The sequence below is a fragment of the Ursus arctos genome, unplaced genomic scaffold (assembly GCF_023065955.2).
Source record: "Ursus arctos isolate Adak ecotype North America unplaced genomic scaffold, UrsArc2.0 scaffold_12, whole genome shotgun sequence".
NCBI classification, from domain to species: domain Eukaryota; kingdom Metazoa; phylum Chordata; class Mammalia; order Carnivora; family Ursidae; genus Ursus; species Ursus arctos.
Genome location: NW_026622786.1, coordinates 44969398 through 44993883, shown reverse-complemented (window position 1 = coordinate 44993883; position 24486 = coordinate 44969398). Strand labels below are relative to the sequence as shown.

The following is a 24486-nucleotide window of genomic DNA, read 5'->3' as shown; positions in this document are numbered from 1 at the left end:
CTTCATGGTTCTGACTTGCAACAGGGATTCTGTCTGACACTTCCATTAAGTAGATGTAGATTGGAAACAATATGGATAAAAACACAGCTGGGGATTGGGCAGGGTTATTTAATTATCCAAGATCCTTCTTGGTGATCCTTCTTCCTATAGCTCATACACAAAACTTAAGCATACAATTTAAACACCAGCCATTCAATCACTCAACAATCATTTGTTGGTGACTGTAATAGCAGAGAAGGGGAACCCTCATCAGAGGCACATCCCAGAGATCACACCAGGCAAAAAAAGTCAAGTAGGAGAAGCCCCGGCCCTGCAGAGGATTTGTGGAGCATCCATATAGGTAGGTAGCTTTTCTTCTCTATGCCCAGTGAACTCAGCCAGTAACCCAGTTCAGCAATTGTCCTTTTCACTATAAAGAGGAAGGAAGGATGTTTTCAAAATTAGCAGTAAAAAGCTTGCCCCTGCCCTTCCCTAACAGAAAAAAGGAAGAATTCATCCATCACATCCTTTTTGCTTTCTTGATTCACAGGAGACAATCGTTTTTCTCGTTTCTATTCCCATTCTTTTTGTGACACTGCTGTTATGTCACTTGACTTCCTTCTGCCTCAGGTTTCTAATTTGCAAGTGGAAATAATGGTGTCTAACGTCTACCTGTTCACAAAATATCCTTGCAGTTAATAGGGGTGTCAGAACAATGTTACATGGAGAACACTAGAGAAAGATTCTACAAGAGAAATTTGTGTATCATTTTTATTAATCACATGAAACTAAGTTGCCAGAAATCCTAGAGTAAGATTCATTTTGTAACCAGCTGCTGGATCTGCAGATTTTGTAGGGTAGTCTGGATTATCTTCTTCCAACTGAAGTTGAAAAGTGTCACGGTTCATAAATGGTGTGGAGGGCATACTCCTTTTCCGAAAAGCTTACTATTACCTTGACCAGCAAGAAGAAAAGAGCATGCAAGCCCCACAGAATGATTAGAACTCTTTAATCCTGGAGGGATGATCTTTGTATCAATTATATTTTAAGCCTTGTATGTGATAAACTGTAATCTCAGTCACTAAGCCCTCATTTAATGGCTTTAACAACCTGCAGAAAGTTAGTGAAAAGCAATGCCTGGTACCGTAGATGAAATAGTGTTAGAGCACTGATGATGTCTGGCTTCTTTTCTTTGGGGAGGGAAATCCCCTTCTAAATTCTTAAAATAGTAGTTGGCTTTCATTAAGTCTATTCAGAGTTAAGGGTCCGAGGATCTTGAGTGACCCTTTCTTTGGGAATGGGGCACATTTTAATAGGCTTTTTCCTGTCTGTGGTCCCTGAAAGATTTAGCCGCTGGCAGTCTCCTGAATTGCTGGGATTTGTAAAGGAAGGGATTGATTACATGCTTCTAATTCTTTTTCTTTCTTTAATTTTTTTCCCCATTTCATACAAAGAATGAGAAAGATATTCTGAGTCTCCCTCTATTGAGATATAGTTGGCCTTAAGGGCAGATATTTTAGCACTGAACTTGTATTAACCTCTTCTGGGTTTGACAGAGTTTCTCCTTTTTTGCTTCCTAAATATGAGGCTAAAGAGCTGTTATTTGCCAAGCTTGTTTCCTAGCACTGTAAGCAGTAGACAGAAAAGTTTGCATTTTTTGTTTTTTTGTTTTCCTTTTTTTTTTTTTTTTTTTTTTGGTCTTTCTCAGTTGAATTGCATCTGTGGTCTCTATCTGATAGAGAAAAGGTAAATTTAATATAGGCCTTAACACATGCTGTTCAATCTGATGGAAACATCCACCCCTGCCCTACCTCTTTCCCATCTTCCCCTCATTGTTCCTTCTCTCCACCCAGTATCACTTTCTCCTGGCTAATTTATATTCCTTCCACCAGGAAGCCCTCTTATATAGTCCCACAGCATACCCTGCTCTTGCTTACCTCAGGGTAGATAGCACTCTATGAAAATTGGTCATGTATTTGCATGTATTCCCTGCTACAATAAGCTTAATCAGGGGCTGTGGATTTTGTACCATTTTATTCCCAAATACTTAGCACAGTCCTAATAAAAGTTCAATTAATATTTGTCCTAATAAAAGGGTCCTAATAAAAGTTCAATTAATATTTGTCAAATACATGAATTAATTAATAACATTTGAAGGAATATAAAAGTATCATTAACGTTTCTTTGTGCCAGGCATTGAGCTGTTTCATAAGCATTAGCTTATTACTCATAACTCTATATGATGTCTTTCTTAAATAGATAAAGACAGAAGGACTTAAAGAGGCTAAGCAATTGTGATACAGATGGTAAGTGACAGACTAAGGTTATTACCCATACTATACAATTACCTTTATGCATAGTTATCCAAAACACGGGGATAGATAGTCATTTAGTCCCACAGACCAGGAGCCTCTCTGATTAAATCTCAAAGCAGTGTTTGTTAGATTGTCTTACCATGGCAGGCATAGATTATAGAATTCATAGCAGAAATTAAAAGATAGTTTTCACTTAATATTGTACAATTCAATAGCATTTAGTAATATGAAAGCTATTTTTTTTTTCTCAATTAAGACTGCTGTTCCACAGTCGCTTACCTAGCTATAATTATTTGTGTGCTAGTCACTAAAGCCTGTCCAAAAACACAGTGAGGGCAGTGAGAAAAAAAGATATGATCAGTTGTTTGACTGCCCTGATTTTCTAATTTACTCAGGTGAAAAGTTAGCCAAACAAACTGATTTTGCAATGTAGACATAGCCCAAGACTATCTGATGATTCTTTAGAAAAAAATATAATCCCCTGAAATTCTAGTGATTTCTAGTCACTACTGACTATGCAGATTTGAACCAATACCTGCTTTTTCTGAATTGATTGATTTTCCTTCTCACAGGCAACATTTTTATTTTCTAACCTGCAGCATTTCCATGCCTGACTAGAATATTTTTGCATTTGATTAATGTTTTCATTTGACTTTCAATGAGGTCTCGAAACAGTTTGGCTTGTCACAGTCAAATTATTTAAATATCCTCTGAAAAGAGTAAGTGGGAACTAAAATCAGATTCATGTGAACCTGAAAAACCAGTGGCGACATTTCCTGAACTTGTTATATTTTTATGTCTAAATTAATCATTTCACAATTTTGCTTTATGTTGATGCTCAGCTTCTTAAATACAGTGATTATTCGATGCCTTAATGGAAAAGTTTTAATTTTTAGCTGACCCAGAAGTTACTCTCTGGCAAGGATTTATGTTCTTTTTTTTTTTTTTTAAATATTCTTTGTGGTTTCAACAGCACAAATATATTATGCCTTCTATTTATATGTATATTTTCAAAGTTTCTTTCATTTCTTTAATACAAACACCTTAAGCCATCCTTTTCACTTCTCAGCTACTGTTCACTCTTAATTGACTGGAATTATCCCAACCATGTTCTCAAATATGGTCAGCATTCTCTGTCTACATCCAGCTTATGCCATGTGAAAGAAAGCACACATAAAATAATATATACCATAAGATCTCATTTATATACAGTTTTAGAAAATGAAGACTAATCTCTAGCATCAAAATGCAGATTACTAGTTTCCTAGGGCTGGGCTAAGAGAGGAATGAACTGCAAGGGGAGTTAAGAATCCTGTTGGGGTGACAGAAATATTTTGTATCTTGATTGAGGCAGTAGTTCCACAGAAGTATATGTCTATTAAAACTCATTGAATTGCCATCTTTAAATAGATGACTTCTTTCTTCTAATGTGGATACAAGTAAATTGTCTAATATAAGTGGTAACTATAAAAAGTGAAATCTTTAAAAAGAAATATGTAAAGTAGTATGATTTGGCATCTTTCTAATCATAAACAAAAGGTATTATCCTTTTGAAAACCTTAAAAAGGAGAAATAATCATTTGATAATTAATCTCACTGAGGATATCAAAACCAATTCTAGCTAATGGAGAAGAATCAACATAACTAAATTGAAAGAAAAAGGTTTACTCAGTTGCCATCACTGAATACAAATCTATACCATACTGAGGTCAAGTTAACTATCTACAAATGTTAGCATTTAGTCAGAGGACCCTAAACATTGACAGGAAAGTTGATGAGAAAGCGTCTTTAAGACTCTGCACTTACCCTCTATTCGTGGTTCTGGTCTGATGCAAATAGTAGTCAGTACTGGGATCTACTCCTCAGGAAATGTGAAAGTGCATACATTAAATGGCAAAGAAAAGGCCCAAATTGTTTATATATCATCAGAAAACTGGTGGGTTGGAGACATTGGATATCAAAAAATTGCAAACTAGCAAACACAACATCTGAAACTAAAAAAGCTACCCTAACATCACTAAGTTGATTAAAAGCAGTGTGCTGCTAGACATGCAGCATGAAACTGTGGATCGTGAGGATGTAGCTAGAATGGCTTTTTCCTCTTCCAAATGTCATTCACAGGAGGAAATCTATGGTAGCTAATGAACATTGATGCTGTGACTCCTAAAAGATATAATTAATTAATTAATTTATAATCAAGATCACAAAAGTGAGATAACATAAACAACACAACTCATGTGCAAGAAATATAAAATTCGATTCCCTCTTCAAAATGAGACTTGCAGAGCTTCTCTATATATGTCTCAACAAATGAAAACGTGAATGTCAAATAACTGGTCTGTGGAAAATGTTCCCATTGCACTCTGATCTAAGGTCAGTTTAGCCCAAATTCAGAAAATTGGATTGGACAATCCAAATTTAGTTGCCAGAAGGAAATGAGCAATGTTCAGCCTTCAACAATAAACACAGTAAAAGTATTTGTGATAAATTGAATTTTTTTTCTTGATGACTATAAATGACTCAGAAAGGTATAGATCAGATGGTTTTCATTTGAGCAGTGGCTTATTTTTCTAAATTTTCCTGGATACTGAGCATTTCTACTCATTGACAGGGCAAGGCAGGTTTAGCCATTTCAGAGAGCCACTTATTTACTTGTGAATATTAAAATTTCTACAGAAAAGCTACCCAGTATGTGTCATCTATATGTATTCGTTAAATTTAGCAGACACATTTAACGAATAGTTTTTGCTACAAAAACAAACAAGCACTGAAGGAAGCTGGATTCTCTGGCTCAATAATCTTACCTCCTTGTTCAAACGCCTCAAATTTGGAGATTACAAATACTTTATATATTTTTTTCTACTTTGCTTCATATTTTTCAGAATATTTTAAGGAAAAGTATGTTTGTTCTCACAGTAGTAAGAACTAAAGAGACTATATTCTATGTGAAAGAAACAAAAACAAATAAATTATATTTAAATTTTTATTTTGAGCATTTGATCGATGAAGTGCTGTTAAAGTCATAGATTTATCAAATACTCGTATAATCAGCAAGTTTGCAAAACTTTATACATAAGAAGTTTCCACTTAGGAGGTGAACCCTCGGAACTGGAATTTGTTACAAAAAAGAAAACCTTTGAGACTTCTAAACTGAAGCTCTTCTCCCAAAAGTTTGTTTTGGATTGCCCACACTAGTTTTCAGTATCATTTCTTATGAAAGAAGTTTCTCTAGGCTTTGGCCAACAATATAGCAACCAAGAATCGCTGTGGCAGTTTTAAGAGCAGTGGTAGTATCAAGGAGAATTCACCCCAGAAGTGGCAAAAAGACCATGTACTTTCAACTCAGAAATATTAAGGCTTAATCCAAGCTCTGCCACTCCCTAATGCTGTAATGGTTGGCAAGTTATTTCTAAACATAATCTCCTTCATTTATAAAATAGGAATGGTAACTACCTCATAACAGTATCTGGCACATAGTAGACATTTGATAAATGCTAGTTCTTGGCCCCTTCACCTAAAATGGTTCCAGAACCATTTGAAACTTACTTGCATGTATGTGATCAAAGTTCCAACTCTCATATCTTTGCTGCAAATAAGGGTTGCAAAGAATATTTCTAAGGAAAAATGCTTTGTAATTATTTCTCTGTCTTCCCATTCTCCCACTCAACAAAAATTCTTCCTCCTGATGATAATAATGTGCTTTGTTTAACTCCACTAGTTATCCTGAGAAAGAAAAAGTGAGAAAAAGAGAGACGAACAAGAGGAGCAGGAGGAGGAAAAGAAGGAAGAGGAGGAAGAAGAAAACATGCAGAGGGAATGGCACTGCAAGGAAAGTAGTAGCCCAAAGGTCAATATTAAAAACATACCTTCTAACAGTCAAACCCTCTCAAATAATCTCCCTCTCCTCTCCTCTTCTGAAATGGAAGACCTTGTCTTAACTTAGCCACCTAAGATCTGGTTAGGTAAAAAGGAAATATTGGATCACTGAAAATAATTTATTCACAGATAATTGAAAATTGACACTACTTTTGCCAATTTTTTAAAATCTAGCTTAGTTCTTCTGACTTATCTGGGAAAAAAAAAAAGAATGAGGCAAATGGTTCTCATATGTCAGAGTATTTTATTACTTGATTTTGACTCTTGGAAAATCTACCATCATATCATAGGCACAGAATCCCATTCTAAACTTCCACATTGTCCTGAGACACATCTCTCAGGGATGTCTCTCCATCTCAGTCTTTCAAATGGGATAACCACTGGGAATCCAGGACAGTGCCAAAGCTACCATTCTTGCTAGGAATTCTTGTTTACCATCTATGATATCTGCATGCTACCTGCAGCCGGCAGCTGATACAAACGTTAACCTTCCTCAAAGCGCCCGTGCCTCTGTGAGTACATTGTTGGTTGGAGAGAGCGTGCCCTATCTCACTGTTAGCTAACAGACTAGGAGATGAACTCCAGACTCAGGACATCATTAGATAAATTAAAAACAAAACAAAACAAAACAAAAAAACAAAAAATCAACTTCTGGCAAAGTTACAGAGAGTGACTTAGTACAGGAGCATTTGCTATAGGTTAGGAGAAAGTTAAAATAGCCCAGGCCAGAAGTAATAAGGGCCTGAACTGAGACAATAGCAATGAGAAAGCAACAGAATGTAAGGATTATTGGCTATGGTAGAGGTGAAATTGACTGGGTCTGGTAACTGGTCCAAACTGAAGGTAATGAAGAAAAAAGGATTAAAAAATATCAAGATTTCAGCCTGAGTGCCTGGGTAAGTGGTGATACACACAGCAAGATGCAAAGGTTGAAACTGACTTCAGCCATGTGTATTTGAAATGCTAGTGAAGTAATCATCTTTACTTTATGGGAAATTGTGAGGAATATGGTACAGGGCATTTGGAAATTGCCTGAATGTTACTTTCCTTTGGACTGCTTCTCTAATCTACCTGTCCTCTTAGATCAGGCTAGGGTACTTACTTTCTGTGCTCTAAAGGCACTTGTTTCCTTCCTTACACTTACTTCTCTTTAATTGGAATTGCCTTTTTCATTTTGTCACCTCAGTTAGACTATAGGTTTAGTGAGGTCAGGGCTTATGACCATTCTACTCACCCTAGTACCATTACACTAAGCATAGATCCTAATAAATGCTCAGAAGCTGGTTGGTTTGGTGTTTTTTTTTTTTTGGAATGACTAGTAGTGCCTTGGAATCTTTGGAGGTTGTGAACCACTAATTATATATTTCAAAGAGGTGATAGCTATGGCTCTGGGATTAATTGACTTTACTTCATGTAAAGAGTCCAAATAGAAACAGCAGTGGGAGGAACAGCTGATACAGGATGAGAAGCTTTTAGAGAAGGGAAAAAAGACTAGTCACAGGGATAAACGAAAAAGGGTAGAATTTTAGAAATAAGATGTCAGAAATATCAGGTACCTCAAAAAGTCCAGGATGCCTGGGGAGAGAACAACGATACCAGCAGAGACCTTTGAAAGGTGATGGACAGTAGAGAGCATTGGCAGAGCAAAAATAGAGGATGTCCGTGATTATCTCAAAACTAAAAAGAACAAGTTTAAGAAGAATGAGGAGGGCATTGTAATGATCCCCATAATCACTGTATTCTTTAATTCAGTGTTTTCCTAAGAGGATATTTTTCAGAATTCTAGTACCTCCCGCTTTTAAAGATGCAGAAAATACATTAGAAGTTCTGTAATGATTGTTCAATTTCAACAAGTATTTCACCAACTTCTTTGACAATTTACAACTTAACTTATTAACATTCCAAGGGAAATAGTATTCCCTGGAATACATTTTGAGTTATGCTGCCCTGATTGTGTGACTACAGACACATTTATATTCTCTGATTTTAAAGGTATAATAGTGGGTGCTGTCACTGTTTGTCAGAAATCTTCCTGATTTGGATGACTGTGAAAGTAATGTGTTTTTTGAGTTCCATCGAAGTGCATCTTGAAAATAGTGAGAACACTGTACACTGACAGTCCTTTATTCAACCAACACTTACTGTATACCTACTATGTACCAGGTACTGTGCTCAGTGCTGACAATACAAGATTAAACAAGATGCCAAAGGTTCCTCCTGCTCTCATGAAGCATACAGATTAGATGTGGGTGAGGGGTGAGGGAGGTAAGACAATAAAATAAACAAGCAAAATAATTTTGGATAATTAAAAATGTGCTATAAAATGTGTAGATGTGATAGAAAATTATTGGGGATGGAGGGACTAATTTTGATTGTTGGTTTTAGAAGACTTCTGTGAGAAGGTTATATATGGAGCTGAGATCTGAATACTACAAAGGAGCTAGCTTGTTGAAGATATGAATGGGATGTGGTTCTAGAGAAATAACAAGTGAGCAAGTGAAAAATCCCTAAATTGGAATGAAAAAGACACACACACACACACACACAGGAAGAAGACCAGGGTGACTGAAGCATACTGGATAATAGAGTGATCGAAGATAAAATCTCAGTTTAACAAGAACCAGTTCATATATGGCACATGGGCCATTTGGGAGTTCAAATTTTATTTTGAATGTGACAATAAGCCACTGAGATTTTCAAGCAGGAGAGAAACATGATCTGATTTATTTATTTATTCATTCAACAAATATTTATAGGGCATATACTATATGCCAGCTCTCTGGCACTGGGGATACTGCAATTACCAAAAGAGATCCTGCCTTTATGAAGATTACATCTTAGTAAGTTGATGCTTTTAACATAGACTATTCTAAATGGACTGTAGAGAATGGACTAATACAGGGCAAGAGTGGAAGCAGAGAGAGCAGTCAGGAGTCTATGGTGGGTTCCAGGAGAGGAATGAAAGTGAATCGGGCTGAAATGTTTAGAGTGGAGATGGGGAGAAGTCAGTAGGTTTGTTTTTGGTTTTTTGTTTTTTGTTTTTTTGTTTTTTATAGGTAGGGTCTGCTAGGTTGTTGCTGGATACATTTGGGAGATGAGGGAAAAATAAAACCTTGATAGACACAGATGCTTTTTTCTTTTTCTTTTTCTTTCTCTTTTTTTTTTTTTTTTTTTTTTTTTTTTGAGATGTTACTTGGAAAACAGCTTTCAGGAAACAGAAATCAAGAGATCTTTTGTGGCCATTTCAAATATGAGCAGCCTATTTAAGAAAAGAGCTTAAGAAATCCGTTCATGTGATGTGATGAGCACTGCGTGTTATACGCAACTAATGAATCAGTGAACACTACATCAAAAACCAATAATGGACTGTATGTTGGCTATTTGAATTTAAATTAAAAAAAGAAGTCAGTTGCAAACGAAAATCTAAAGCTCAGGAAGAGATCAGTACAACTATGAATTCAATGCAGTTTTATTCCATTTTACTGTTAAGGAAATTGAAGCACAAAGACATCATATAACTAGCCTCAGAGTTACGGATAGTGCTGGGATTTGAACCTGGACTGACCCAAGGCTGACTCCAGGATGGAGTCTTTACTACTTCGCTGTACTACTTTTCTAAAACCCAAGGGGGGATATGGAAGGCAGGGGAGTGGAGATAATTTTTCAAGAAGTTTTGAAGAGGGAAAGTGAGAAATTGGATTGTAACTAGAGGGCTCTGTGGGCCAGGGAGGGTTTTTAAAGATGGGTGCTACTGGAGCATGTGTGCATGCTGATGGAATAATCTGGTAAGAGGAAAAATTGATGTTGCAGGATAGAAGCATCTAATTGTGTGAACAAAGTCCTTGCTCTTGGCTCAGGGCCTGGCAGCAGTCAGGACTCAGTGTGAGTCTGATGAATTATAATAAGTTCCTTAAACCTGGCAACTAACAGAAGTGGGATTTAACCCCAATCTCTGAATCCTCTGCACTTCTCAGGCCACTCGACCGTGCTGTCTCATAGCCCTTAGTCTAGTCTACTTCTCATCTAAAAAGTCATTTCCCCCTGGTTCTATGACTAGCCCCCACTGTTTTAGATGCAGAAGCCCCTGATTCAATTTCTTGCTGGAATGGATTCTCCACAAATAAGGATAATCCTCCATTTCATGTTTACTCACTTGGTTGACTTCCTCTATTCCACACTCTTTCCACAACAGGCTTTGCAGTTTCTGTTTTCTGAGACATTCAAATAAATGTGAGTTGGTATTACGACCAAGTACTTCCTGAAATGCATAATTTTCCCCCTTTATCATTTTTGAAACAAATGGATAAATTGCAAAGGAGCTACATTAATGAGATGTTTAATTTGAGGTTTTAATTTTGCAAATGTTGGGAAGCATAATTAAGATTCAGGCAGTACATAAGGGTCTTCAGGAATACAAAACAAAATATATTTTGCATCTAGAATTTTGGGAATATTTTCTGCTTAAACACAAACCTCTTAGAGCTGTGTTCCTTTGTTCCCCAAGCACCCTAGGCACTGCAAAGAAACAGAACATGGAGTCCTCACAGAGGTGGCAAATAAATAATCAGCATGGCTGTTATTGTGACAATTAGCAGAAAACAATGTGCTGGGGAGGGTTTGAGCTGAAGGGGAAAGGGAGTAGGCACTGGTTTTATATTTCTTTTATTCTCAGAATTTCAGGGCAAGTTTCATTTTCATTCCAGATGATATCTCAGATAATTCAAACAGCTAGGAGAAAAAGGAATAATGAATTAGAAGGGGATACAGATAGGATGGTAAAAGTTTCTGGGAAAAGGTAAGCAAGGAAAGGATTTGAAAGCTTAAGAAAAAAAAAATATTTACAAGCATTTCCCTAGATTAGCATATCACATAATTATTTAAAACAAAAAACAAAAACAAAACCTTACACAGCCAAGGTACCTCTATCAAGACGGAAGAAGAAAATAGAGTTTAGATGGTAGAGCTACTGGTTTTCAAGTATCTGAAATGGCTATTTCACACCTAGAAATGGAAATTAATTCCCCAGACAATTTCTATCTCTTAGACTGTGTCTAAACACATAAGTCAGCTTGAACAAAAAGTAAGGTGAGTCCGGTAACCAATGCTCATAAAATTGCTATTTCTAGTTCTGTTGGTATAGTGTATTGTACAGGGTAAAAACAGTAAAAATATATTGATTGATTGATTTGTGAATTCATTTCATTATTAGGTTGAATCATATGAAATTGTCCTTTTTTGGTTAAAATGGTTGCAAATCAACAGTATCATATGATTCAAGGTAGTACTATCATTAAGCTAATGGAGAAAATTCTTATGTTTGAAATCAATCAATATATATTTACCAAACATTGGGTATAGATTCAGGACTGGAGCAGATGTTGCAAATCAGTGAAAACAAAGATTCTGAATATGACAATTCTTTTAGTATTAAAAGTTAGGCAGACCTCAAGGGATCCTATTAGACCTTTAGAGTCTATCAAGTGAGAGAATGCATAACCAAGCTGGCCTAAAGTCAATAACACTTTATGCACAATTTTTTCTGTATTTTATTTATCATAGTAGTGTTGCATATATTTGAAAAACAACAGCATATATATATAAATAGTATATATATACACACACATATATACACACACACACATATATACACATACATATATATACATACACATATGTGTGTGTAGTACATATATATTTAATCTCCAGACAAAGCTTAGTGCAAATTTGGATTGTAAAAAACTATATTAGATAGGCCTTTTATGTTGCAAATGGCAGAAAAAAACACTCAAACTGGTCCAGGCAAAACAGAAAAAGATTTTGACTTACATAACTGAAAAGTCCAGCAGATGTGTTTTAAAACACAGCTAGGCCTAGAATTCCAAATGATATCATCAAAGCTTGTTCTTTCTCCACCTCTAGGCTTTTTCTCTTATTAAATTTATTATTGTTCACTTGATTTTTATTCTCTACCTGGTGGCAACTGTTGCAGTGTAAGGAGGTCTTCTAGTTCCACATTACCAGTACTGTCCTAGAATCGTGTACCAAGATTCCTGAGCTAATCACTCTAGATAGGAGAACATGATGTTCTGATTGGCTAGATAATTCATAAAGCACTCCTAGAATCTTAAATCTACATGAATCTCATGAACTAAAAAGCGAGGAGGGGTTCTCCCCATGGAAAATAAAGACGTATGAGTATACGCTAAACCAGCAAAAATAACAGTTTGCCAACTGTGTAATCCCCATAAAATAACCGTTGCCATCCTAGCGACCATGGCACATGGGTTGGATATCACTGTTGTAAAGATTATATAATGAAAGATATATATCCTTGCCTTGTTCTTACAGCTTATTTTTGGCTTATTCATTTATTCAGCAAGAATTGAGAGTCTACTGTGTATGATTTTTTTGTACTAGGGGATTCAAATTAACTAAGACATAGTTTCTGCCCTCCAGGAGCTCCAAACCTAGTGGGAAAACAAAATTGCTGAGTGATAAACCAAGTACTATGAAAGTACAGAGGAAAGTGTAACCAGGTGTACAAAGAATGTTAAAGAGATCACAGGCACAGTGATACTTGAACAAGGACTTAAAGGAATAATAATTTTCAGCCAGAATGAAAAAATAAAAACAGCAATGACAAAAATACCTAAATAATTACTGCTGTATGAGCTCTGATAGAGGAAGCGCATGAGGGTCAGGAGGGAAAACTCTGAGTACTCCTTCACACATACCACAAACATAAACACCAAGGGGGTGAACAGAGTCAGGACCAGTTTAAAGTATTATTGGGATTTAGAGAAAAATCTTATGCAACATTTCAGAGCACTGTTTGATGGTGCAACTTTGCTCAGGAGCTGTTTAGCAAGAGATAAGACAACAAAGGAAGAAAAAAAAAAGAATCCACCAATGCCTTTTGGTGAGAGAGAGAGAGGAACAGGAAGAAATTCAGATTATTGCTGTGATGTTTTTGGGAGCACAGAACTGAACCACTTCCATCTCTTGGCTTATAAGGAAAAAGAAGACATCAGAAAAGTTTTGAGTGATTCTTACAATCCAAAAAAGACCTAACCTTATAGCACCTAGAAGTAGGATGTCGAGAATATTAAATAAGTTTTAAAGTCTTAAATTCAAGATTCATTTTCTTTTCAAAATTAACAATGAGCCTTATTCTAAAAGGCAGTTTTTAAGTAGCTATTATGTGCTGGCAAAGGGAATGCATGAGCATAGCCTCTATAGGTTTTTTCTTCTATATAGATAATAGCTTTGATAAAGACATAGATATATTTCTTTCTATAACTCATTCAAATCCATATGTATACATACATATTACACACTGAATGTCATATTTGGGTGATTTTCCAGGTCACAGAAATTTTAATACTTTATACATTTCTTTGTGATGAACTAGAGAAAAGGTCTTTTTAATGCATTCACAGTAGGAAGAAAGATTTTTTGAAAACTTTATTTATCAATTTTGGTACTTAACTATATAATTCAGCTCTTTGTTATTCACAAGTGGCATTGAATCTTTAATAACACTATCAATGAAAAGGCATGTACCTGTCTGCATTTTATAACAAAAAGGAAAATATATAAATAGCTTGCCATTGTTTGGTAAATTCTACTGCTCAGTTATGGAGAAGCTAAATAATCCATAGTCCATGTGAACAAGTTAGAAAAGAGCCTTTAATGAGCTACAGAGGGAAGTATTTTCAGAGTACTATACTCATTTTCATAAATGTTGCTGGAGAGGCAATTGCTCAAATATAATTCTCCCATTAGGAGGTTAAGAGAGATAATAACAGCTTAACACAGAAGGAAATAACAAAAGAAATAAGATGTCAAATATGATCAGATCTGTCTTTGCCATATAAATTCAAACAATAAAATTGCTATGTAATTATTTCAAAACTCTGCTTATTTTATTTTTCAATATCAAATTCTTCAAGCAAGGGTCTGCCAGTATATCTGGGCTTTGGATCACCCATAGTATTTGCATCAGGAGGGGAGCTCATTATTTTAAGAGGGGAAAAAAGCAATTTCAGATCTATGCTTATTATTGCCATCCTAAATGATATTCATAGAAGTGATGCAAAGTTTAGAGTTGTATATGTGGAACATCGAATGAAAAACTCAAGTTGGAATAATATGAGTATTCTCATCCTTCATATTTTAAAAATTTATTTCTTTGTTTCTTAATAGCTAACTTTTGTTCTATCATAAAGTTATCCAAGTGTAGGTAAATGAAAGTAGCATTCAGTCAAATGACCTGACTGCTTATATCAACTCTTGACAGTAATTATGTGACTCTTGGAAGTGATGGAATGGTGCAGTAATAAGATGATATTTCAGTAAGCAACCCAGGAGACGTAAGGCCTGCCTTGATGGCAATTATACTGCTCTTCCTTTAGAAGTCCCTGAGGAAAATTAATGTACAGAGAACTATGATAAAGTAAGGAATAGTAAGAAATTATTCACTCAGAATTTGGAACCAAAACCCACAGAAAAATTGGTTTCTGTTCTGTACCTTATGGAAAACTAATTTTTTTCCCTTATTCTAGAGATACACTAGAGTCTTGACCAATGGCAGGTAATATGCAAAGTCAGACCTCTAATCATTATCCTTTCCCTGCTCCTGATGTAGAATACCATGGATTAGTCTTGGTTGTTTTTTTTTAATTTTATATATGTAGATTCATAGACAATGTTTTATATTTGGCTTTTTATGTTCAACATCCTTTTTGTGAATCCATCCATTCAAAACACTCTATAGTATTCCATTCAGCAAATATATTTATTGTTTCATTTTACTATTGATGGGTATTTGAGCTATTTCCATAGTAAGAATATCCTTCTCTGAACATTCTTACATGTCTTTTGGTAGTCAAATACATGCACTTCTATTACTTATTTATTTAGAAATGGCACAGGAAGATTCCCAAAGGGGGAAACTGACTCCCCAATTTTGGGCTCATATTGGTGGGTTTTCTCCTCCTCCTGATCTTAGTTCCTTAATTCTACACTGTTTTTAGCTGTTTTGTGTCTTAAAATAGATATTATTTTTTTAACATTTTCTATAGTTTCTCACAGAATGAGGTTCAATTTGCCATTACCGAAAGTGGAACTCTTAAGGCACATCTTCAACTCGTCAACATCTAGTTTCAGGTTCAATTCCACATAGCAAATAGGATTATATTTTGTTCTAAATTTTCTTAGTTCAGAAGTAACATTTATTTTTCTCCTCTTCTGTATTACTATCAAACTTTGGATACCACATTGCTAATTTAATTAGGTATGGCTGAACATTTAGTGGGATTCAATAAACATTTGATCAATAGATTCAAAACAACACCAAATTACCAGAAGGAAAAAAGAACATATCACTGGCTATAGCTACCAAAACATCTCCATGAAAAGTGAAAATAAATCAGTGGCTTTGTTTATACAATGCCAAATATTTAGATTTGGGGAAATTCCAAAATAATCTACTGGGTTTTCATCCTTATATGAATCTTTGCCATCTTGTACACAACCACATGGAAATTGTGTTCCTTGTTAAGAATTCTTCTACATAGTTAATGAGGAACATAGTTGGAAGACTTGGCTGAAGTCCATTCTAATCACATTACCATTGATAATGAAGAGTAAGCTGAGTGTTTGTTTTTAAAGTTCTACTTCTTGTGCTTCATTTTGCCTATCCTGTTCTCATTACCATCGTTTGAGTAAGGAACTAAAACTTCTCAGTCTTCTTTATGTGTTATCTACTTAGAAATGTATGTCAGTTAAGAACCTGCTCCCCACCCTGATGTCCTACTATTTGAGCTAGACTGGCTACTTCCTACCTATGCTTACACCTCAGTTCTGGCTCTAAATCAGAATATTTGGATAAGAATTATAATAAAATAATGCATCTCATTTGGGAACAAGAGGTAATACATATCAAAATCACCTGGAAAGACTTTATTAAATAAGAATTCTTATTCCCATTTCCTTTATCATTCTTAAGGATGTATCAGAATCTACACCTCCCATTATCCTCTAGCCTATTGAGACTTACCACCTTAGGAAATACTGGTTCAATAGTGCAGTCTTATTTGCTTTTGTTTTCCTATAACTACTGCTTATTTCTCTATGCCTGTTCAATTCCATCTGGATTCGTAGCTTAACTTTCCATATCCAGTGTTTCTTAACTTTGCATCTTCTTCCCAGTAACTTGATCTCTTAGATATTTGACACCACTTGCTAAAATCTAAGTTCCCCATCTAATTCGCTTGGCCTATGCCAGTGGTTCTCAGACTACCACCTGGAGGGCTTATTAAAGCATTGATTTCTGGACTCCATTCCCAGAGTTTCTAATATAGTAAGTCTGGTTTAGGCACAAAACTTTGTGTTTCTAACAAGTTCCTAGGTGAGACTGATGCTTCTGGTTTTGGGAATCATACTTTGAGAACCACTAGCTGTTGTTGATCCCCCAGACTTTGGATTCATTCTACCTAAGTTCAGTTCCCTATGGTTCATTCCCTATATGACTCTCCAGTGTTATTGTTCTAATTCTTATCTGTATTTATAGCCTGCTCTTCCACTACTAACTGAATTCCTGGTTCTGACTCTTGTTTTTTAAAAACCTAAGAACAACCAGGGTTCCGTTAACTGATTTGATTGATTGATTGATTGAATGATTAATTGGTTCACTTATTAATTGGTTCATTTATTCATTCCATCATTCATTACATATTTAATGCCTTGTATGTGATAGTCATTGTCTATGCAAAGTGAAAAAAGCACATTCTCTATTATTAAGGAGCTTATAGTTTAAGAAAAAGAGATCATTGAGTAAGCTGATAATGCCAATACAATAACACTAAGTTTTATGATAGTGTTAAGCATTGGGTTCTATAAAAACACGAAAATGAGAGATCTAACGCTGACTACATGGGAGCAGAGTAGACTTCTAGAAAGAGAAGGTGCCTAAATTGAGCCCTGAATTACCAGTTGGGTTATCCAGCTGATGAATAAAAACAAGGCACTCGGAGAAGATGGAGTGTACACAAATAGCTGTAAAGAACTTAAGAATCTCAGTGTGGTTGACCAAAGGTGAAGAGATACAAGTCTTTAAAGAATATAAGGTTGAAGACTTAAGCAAGGACCAAAATATACAGGATTATTTAGGCCAACCAAATAAATATGGAGCTATGAGGAATCAGTGAAGGATTTGAAGCAAATGATCTGATCCTCGTTATATTTTTAGAATTGGAAAGTGGTGAATAACACTACTCATAGGGAAATATGCAATGATCTAAGCTAACGATAATAAGAAAATAAACCAATATATTGAGAACCAATAGGCAGAGAACTATAGACATTTTTACAAACTGTTTATGAAATAATATTTATATAACTTCATGGTATAGAAGAGGAAATTACCTAGGATTATTTAACTATCTTATGGCAGATCCAACTGGCACACCAGGAGGAAAAATTGAAGAGGCCAGTTAGACAAAAGAATGAGGGTTAAAGAAGAAATTTTCTAGGAATGGAAAGTAAGAAACATGATTTCGTATGATCAACTACTGGATTCCCTATAAACATCTTTGAGTTTATTAGAATAAGCCAACTGAGGTAGTATTATTCCTTCATGATTTTCAAAACATCAGCTGCGTACTAATCTGAAATTTTTACATCTGGACATTGACTTTTACGTACGTGAACACCTTCATATTTAGTTATATTTGTGTATTAGCTTTTGATAATTAGTTGCTGCTGTATAAATTACTACAAATTTGGCAACTTAAAACAATATAAACTTATTACCTCTTCTAAAGATAAAAATTGGGTTGGCTTGGATGATTTTCTTGGCAAATATGCCCCTCACCCCCAAATGAGATATTGGTCAGCCAGGCTCTTACTGGGAAGCTCTGAGAAGAACCCATTTCCAAAGTCATTCAGGTTGTTAGCAGATCCAGTTTTGTGGTTTTAGGACTGAAGTTCCTATTTACTTACTGGCTATCAGTTGGGAGCTTCTCTTAGCCCCTGGAGATGTCTTTCAAGTCCTTGCATGTTTGCCACTATATCTCAGAGCCAGCAAGTCTGGCTCTGAGAATCCTTTTCATGCTTGGGCTCTCTCTAATTTCCTCTGCCACATCTCTTCTGCCTCCAGACCAAGAAAGTTCTGTGCTTTTAATGGTTCAGGTGGTTCTATGGCCTGTAACTTTAATTACATCAACAAAGTCCTTTTTGTCACATACAATTAACATATTCACAGTAATGGGTATATCTTGGGCTGTGATTCTGCCTACCGCAATTCATATTAAGGTTTCCATTCACTAAGATAAACAAAAATTATAGTCTAGTGTGAATGAGCTATGCCATTTACCGCTGTTACACAGAATGTTTCTGTTTCTCCCCTAATTAGCACAAAGAACCTCCATAAATAGCCCACATCAGGTTAACTGCTGAAAGATTTGCTCCTTGCTTCTTTCTTTCTCCTCCTCTTCCATCACTCCACTTGTCAAAATTAGGGTCTTTAGTATAAGTTAAAATACATTTTTGTCAAACCTATCCACAATAAATCAGTTGTTGATTTGAGCTCTTCTTGCGCTAATGAACACACAGGATTAGCATGTATATTTGAAGGCATAATGGTACAGGAAAAGCCAAAGTTAATGGAAGAATCAGTGAAGATTATTTTGCTCACAGTTTTGCTATCCCCTCCCCATTGAAAGTCAATATTGCATGAAAAATAATTCAACTATTGATGATGTGGTTAATATACACTAGAAAGTCTACCAGGGGTTTCCAAATTTGCATTAACTGAGAACTCCTTGAAAGATCTAATTGCATAATATCTTTTATTGCAGTTATGCTGCTTTGCCTTCCAGCAGAGAGTTCTAATATATAAGATACATGGAAATGTAATTCTGATACCTAATGTGAAAAGGAAATGTGATGGCAGATATCAATAGGAAATCAAATTAGCATTAATTTTTTCCTGAAATTTTGTTCAGGGAACCATTTTTTTAGGCCTTATGATTAAAGATTTGCATTTTTGCTTTTGGCATAATTATAAGTTTTGTTGTTTTGTTTTTCTAAAAATACATATTGGAGTAGAGTTTAGGCTTGGATCCCTATGTTTCTTCCTCAAGACTTACTACATTCTTCATTCTGAAATACTTGAATTATCATGTGTTATTTTCTTTTAGTGTTATAGAAGATGGAAGCACAGCCATATTGGTGATTTGGAAGAATTCAGCACGGCAAACGATTATCAGAATATTTCTCCTATATATTTTGGCCTTTTCCTAGTTCTTTTTGTTTTAATTTCTGAAAAGAAAAAGAAATTCATTATCTGTAAGCCCAAACCTTGTGGTGTCAGAGACAGAGACATATGTAGGATGTCAGTGGGATGAAAAGTGCTATGCCCAAAATTGAAAAATAATAATAATAATTTTTAAAATTTTAAGAATTGTGCTTTAAGTGTAGAGAATATTATAATCCAAGTGGCGATGATGCCTTCTGATACCAGACAGCTGGTATCTAAACTCCCTCCCTTCCCATATTATGAATTGTACAAGAAGTATAAAATAAAACTTATATTTAGGTCCCAGCCACAGAAAACGTTAGGGCTTCTGCTTCTCTAGATCCACTCTACGCTAACGTAAAGAGATACCACTTACAATGACTAAATAAGACGAAAAGTAGACTTTAGTATTATAGTTGCCACCTATTCCTTTTTCAGGCCCTGCAGGTATATGCTCATGTTTTTCTCTCTAGTTTCATCATGTCACTTATCCTCATAGATAACACCCATGAACGTGAACTATTTTACTCTCTGCCTCAGTCAGTGGTTGTACGACCACTACCAACCCAACTGCCAATTCAATAACCATTCTTTTCCAGCAGATCTCCAGGTTCTGAAAACCCTCCTCCACCACTTGAAGAACAAGATGTTTTTCTGTCAAACTCACTACATATAGCTAGATATGAGAACCTTATACCTCATAACAACCAGTCAACCTTACTTCCTACCACAAAGTTTTACAAATATGTGAGTGGGGTTTTCAGTGCTAAGCTGATGACACTTTTAAAGTGTGGTTAGCCTTTCTTATGCAGTACTGGCTTTAGAAAGGATGTTAGTGATCACTGAAATTCATTTACCTCTGCCACTTAGTACCTCATAGACCAGACCAAGTATTCCATCTTACTTACTCTCACTTTCTTATTGCATAAAAACTGAAATTAATATTGCCATCTGCACAGTGTTCCTATAAAAAACAAATGAAGATATGTTCCTAAAATACCTTCCATACTGCCACATATGTAGCAGCTATATATCAAATATTAGTTTTCCTTCATTAATTCTCCCTTTGTTGTTTTTGTCAGGTTTGCATTCTTATTTTCTCAGTCATTCATTCTCTCTGGGCAATCTACATCCATGTGACACATTTTATCCTCCCACAAATCAAGGTCCGAAAAGATAGACACCCTAATTTTGAATTCCCTGTTAATCAATTAACTCAAGTTAGTCACAAGTCATAGGCCTAGAAGGTTAAATCTTTCTTTATTTAATGTGTCATGATAAACAAATCGAAAGTCAGTGATTCAAATCCAACGGTAACATGGTGTTATATTTTTGAAGTCCTTCTGACTAAGGTATAGTTTGACATTCAACTTGACAGCTTCATAACCCAAGTCTGTAGAAGACATTTTGTGGTGTTGTTTTCGTAGAAAACTTGTTTCAACTCATCACACATACCCCTTAATTAAAAAATCTCTCTCTTCATTATGTATAAATGTAGAAGACTTCAAGAAAGATGACACTTACCTAATGCCTCTATATAGCCAAAAGAACAAACTATCTTCTTAGTACCAGAATTAGCTACTACTCCATCAAAGAAAATTACATTGGCATAGCACTTTGCAATTTATAAATACTTTTGCATCCATTACTCATTTGATCTTCTCAACAGCTTATAAGACAGTCAGGAAAGACACATTTATCACCAATTTGCATATAAGGAAGTTGAGGCTAAGAGATGTTATGTTGCTTACCCAAGATCATGTAACTAGTCCAGGAGCCAGTGTTCAAACCCAAGTCTGACTAAGGACAGAGCCCAAGCTCCTCACCATTATGACCAGGAGACACCCAAATCTCCTTATTCAAATGCAGTGCTCTTTGCTCTAATCTGTGTTGCATTTTTTGGTCATTATTTTTAGGTATGAGGAAGAGTTCTTTACTGCTTTGGTTTTACTTGAGGTTCTATGCATAACATTTTGAATTATGTATTCTGCAATATGTAAACATTTTATTTCATATTTCTGCTTACATTTGTATAGATTTTGCAAATAATTTTTTTTATCCTTTTGTTATTGACACGCAGATAAGTTAGTGACTTTATTCTGAAAGCCAGTGGATGAAGTTGTACCAGCATTCCAACTAAGTCAGTGATTCCTAGATACTCTAGGAAACACAGATGGTACGGAAATACCTCAGCCCCTGACTTGCACTACAGATGCCTATGCAAAAAGGTAGTTGAGTAGGAGTAATTTATTTTTATTGACTTTTATTTATTTTTTGTTTGTTCCAAGTTTTTATTTAAATTCCAGTTATTCAGGGGCACCTGGGTAGCTCAGGTGGTTAGGTGTCCGACTCTTGATTTTGGCTTAAGTCATGATCTCAGGGTCCTGAGATCAAGCCCCACATTGGGCTCTACCCTCAGAGCAGAGTCTGCTTGGAATTTTCTCACTCCCTCTCCTTCTTCCCCTCCCCCCCTTTCTCAAATAAACAAATAAATAAAATCTTAAATATATGCATATGTATATATATTTAAATTCCACTTAGTCGAAGAGGTTGCTGCCTGTATTCTCCTCTAGGATTTTGATGGTTTCCTGTCTCACATTTAGGTCTTTCACTCATTTGGAATTTATTTTTATGTATGGTGTAAGTGGTCCAGTTTCATTCTCCTGCATATGGCTGCCCAGTTTTCCCAAAACCATTAGTTAAAGACACTGTCTTTTTTCCATTGGATAGTCTTTCCTGCTTCGCTGAAGATTAGTTGACCATATAGTTGTGGGTCCATTTCTGGGTTTTCTCTTCTGTTCCATTTATCTATGTGTCTGTTTTTGTGCCAGTACCATACTGTCTTGATCACTACAGCTTTTTAATATAACTTGAAGTCTGGAACTGTGATGTCTCCAGCTTTGCTTTGCTTTTTCCAGATTGCTTTACCTATTTGGAGTCTTCTGCGGTTCCATACAAATTTTAGGATTGTTTGTTCTAGCTCTGTGAGAAATGCTGGTGTTATTTTGATAGGGAGTGCATTAAATGTGTAGATTGCCTAAATTGTCTAGTATAGACATTTTAACAGAATTTGTTCTTCCAGTCCATGAGCATGGGATGTTTTTCCATTTCTTTGTGTCCTCTTCAGTCTCTTTCATAAGTGTTCTATAGTTTTCAGAGTACAGATCTTTTTACCTCTTTATTTAGGTTTATTTCTAGGTATCTTATAGTTTTTGGTGTATTGTAAATGGGATTGATTCCTTGATTCCTTTTTCTGCTGCGTCATTATTGCTATAGGAGAAATTTAAAGCTTAAATGAAAGGACAATTTTGTTTTAAAATAATTCTTGCCTGATGAAGATGCTAATGGGATTCTACTCGATTAATTCTCATAAAATATGTTAGAGAACCTAGGCTACTAATCACATCAATAAAGGCTGTTTCTACTTTTCAATTGAATATCCATTTATAGAAACTTACCTTAAAATATAAAATTAAAGTAACTATTAACTCCAATTTCTTATTTTTTAAATGTAGAATTTAAGGCTTCCCAGAGATTATATTAATTTCCCCGTACCTAGTTAATGGTAAAAGGATATTAGAACTCTGTCTAACTCTGACTCTTAATGTAGTATTCTTTCCACTACTACAGATTCCCTTAATATTTGAATCTCCAATATTTCCTGAGAAAATAAAAGTTGTGTCTCTTAAGAAACAGAAAAGTATATTTAGTTTCTAACAGAATGAGAAATTTTTATTTTTATCTGCATTTTACACTTTACCTCAAGTTATACTATAGTTCCTTCATGATCCTGGTTTCAGACCTTGTCCTGTATTTCTCTTAAGAGCTTACCAGTTGTAAAATTAAGCCATGAAAGACCAGAAATAAACTTGACATCTAAGGCAAAAAAGGGGAAAAAAAAAAAAAAACCCTAGCATTCTCTCCAAGATACGGTAGTATAATAGCCAAGATGATGAGATAACTGTCAGAAGCCAATAGGGATCTTAAATTGAGATTTATTCTTTGAAGGCCTGACTATACTCTTATGGTGCTCTCAAAATCAGTAGTGTCTTATGAGTTATATCACAGCCTGAAACTTGCTTTGAATGATCTCACCAAGACTTTCAAACAGACTGATTTCTTTCAGTGCTCACTCATGTCCTATGGCGATTAAGAGATTGTTGAAAAGAAAAGGTTTCTCTCCTTGACAAATGGTTGGTTATTGTGGAAGGAATTTTTTTGTCTTTATGTAGTTATACCTTAGAGCATACATTGCATGCTAAGTTTCAGGGCTGAAAAAGTACTAATGGTCTCCCACATTTCACTTTTATACCATAAAATTGAAGTTGCTAACAAAATGCATAGCATCACTAACTCTATCAGCTCCTAGGCTTTTATGATATCTAAATTCTGTAGGTTTTTATATTTGAAGATTTCTCAGTGAAGGATAATAGTGTGACCGTTCCGTTAAATAATAAGCATGGCTGTAAGGCCCCTGAATAGGTGAGGTTCTATTTAAATGCTAATTATCATCATTATAAACCATTTGGAATGCAACTAAGTGTGGATACCCTGAGATAAAATCTTTTTATCTAAAACAGAGGATAATAACCATGGGTAAAACTTACTGGCTCTTGTAGGTATCAACCCAAGACAACCCTCAATTAGAAATTCTCCTTGTACAAATGCAGCAGAAAGGGGTATAATGAGTAGGTCAAATAGGTAGCAAACTATGTGGTATGCATTGAACAAGGATCTCCCCTCACCTCATCTACACACACGCACACCTCTTGTCCAGAAATAATGGCCTTAAAGAACTGTGACTGCTGCCTGATATGCTGCCAATGCATGTATTCACTAAACCTTTCTAGATTGCCTGTATTGTATCTTGCAGTGAAGGCATAGAAAGATAAATAAAAAATAAGCATTGCTTTCAAGAAGATAGGGTAAATAAAAAAGATATTCAAAGGGAAGAAGAGAAAAACGTAAGAGAAACAGATAGAGAGATACTAACATCTAACTGTTGGAGGAGTGGAC

General features: G+C 35.4%; 1 protein-coding gene across 3 annotated transcripts in view; it reads left to right on the top strand.

Moving 5' to 3' along the window:
* TNNI3K (TNNI3 interacting kinase) overlaps nucleotides 1–24486 on the top strand; it is a 308994-nt gene that overhangs the window by 165867 nt on the left and 118641 nt on the right. The window contains exon 16 of one of the 3 annotated variants that reach the window (XM_057310556.1): nucleotides 6013–6141. The exons of the other annotated variants lie outside the window; for them this stretch is intronic. Coding sequence (XP_057166539.1) covers nucleotides 6013–6141 — 129 coding nt within the window. The remainder of the gene's footprint in view (nucleotides 1–6012; nucleotides 6142–24486) is intronic. 3 annotated transcript variants of the gene reach the window in all.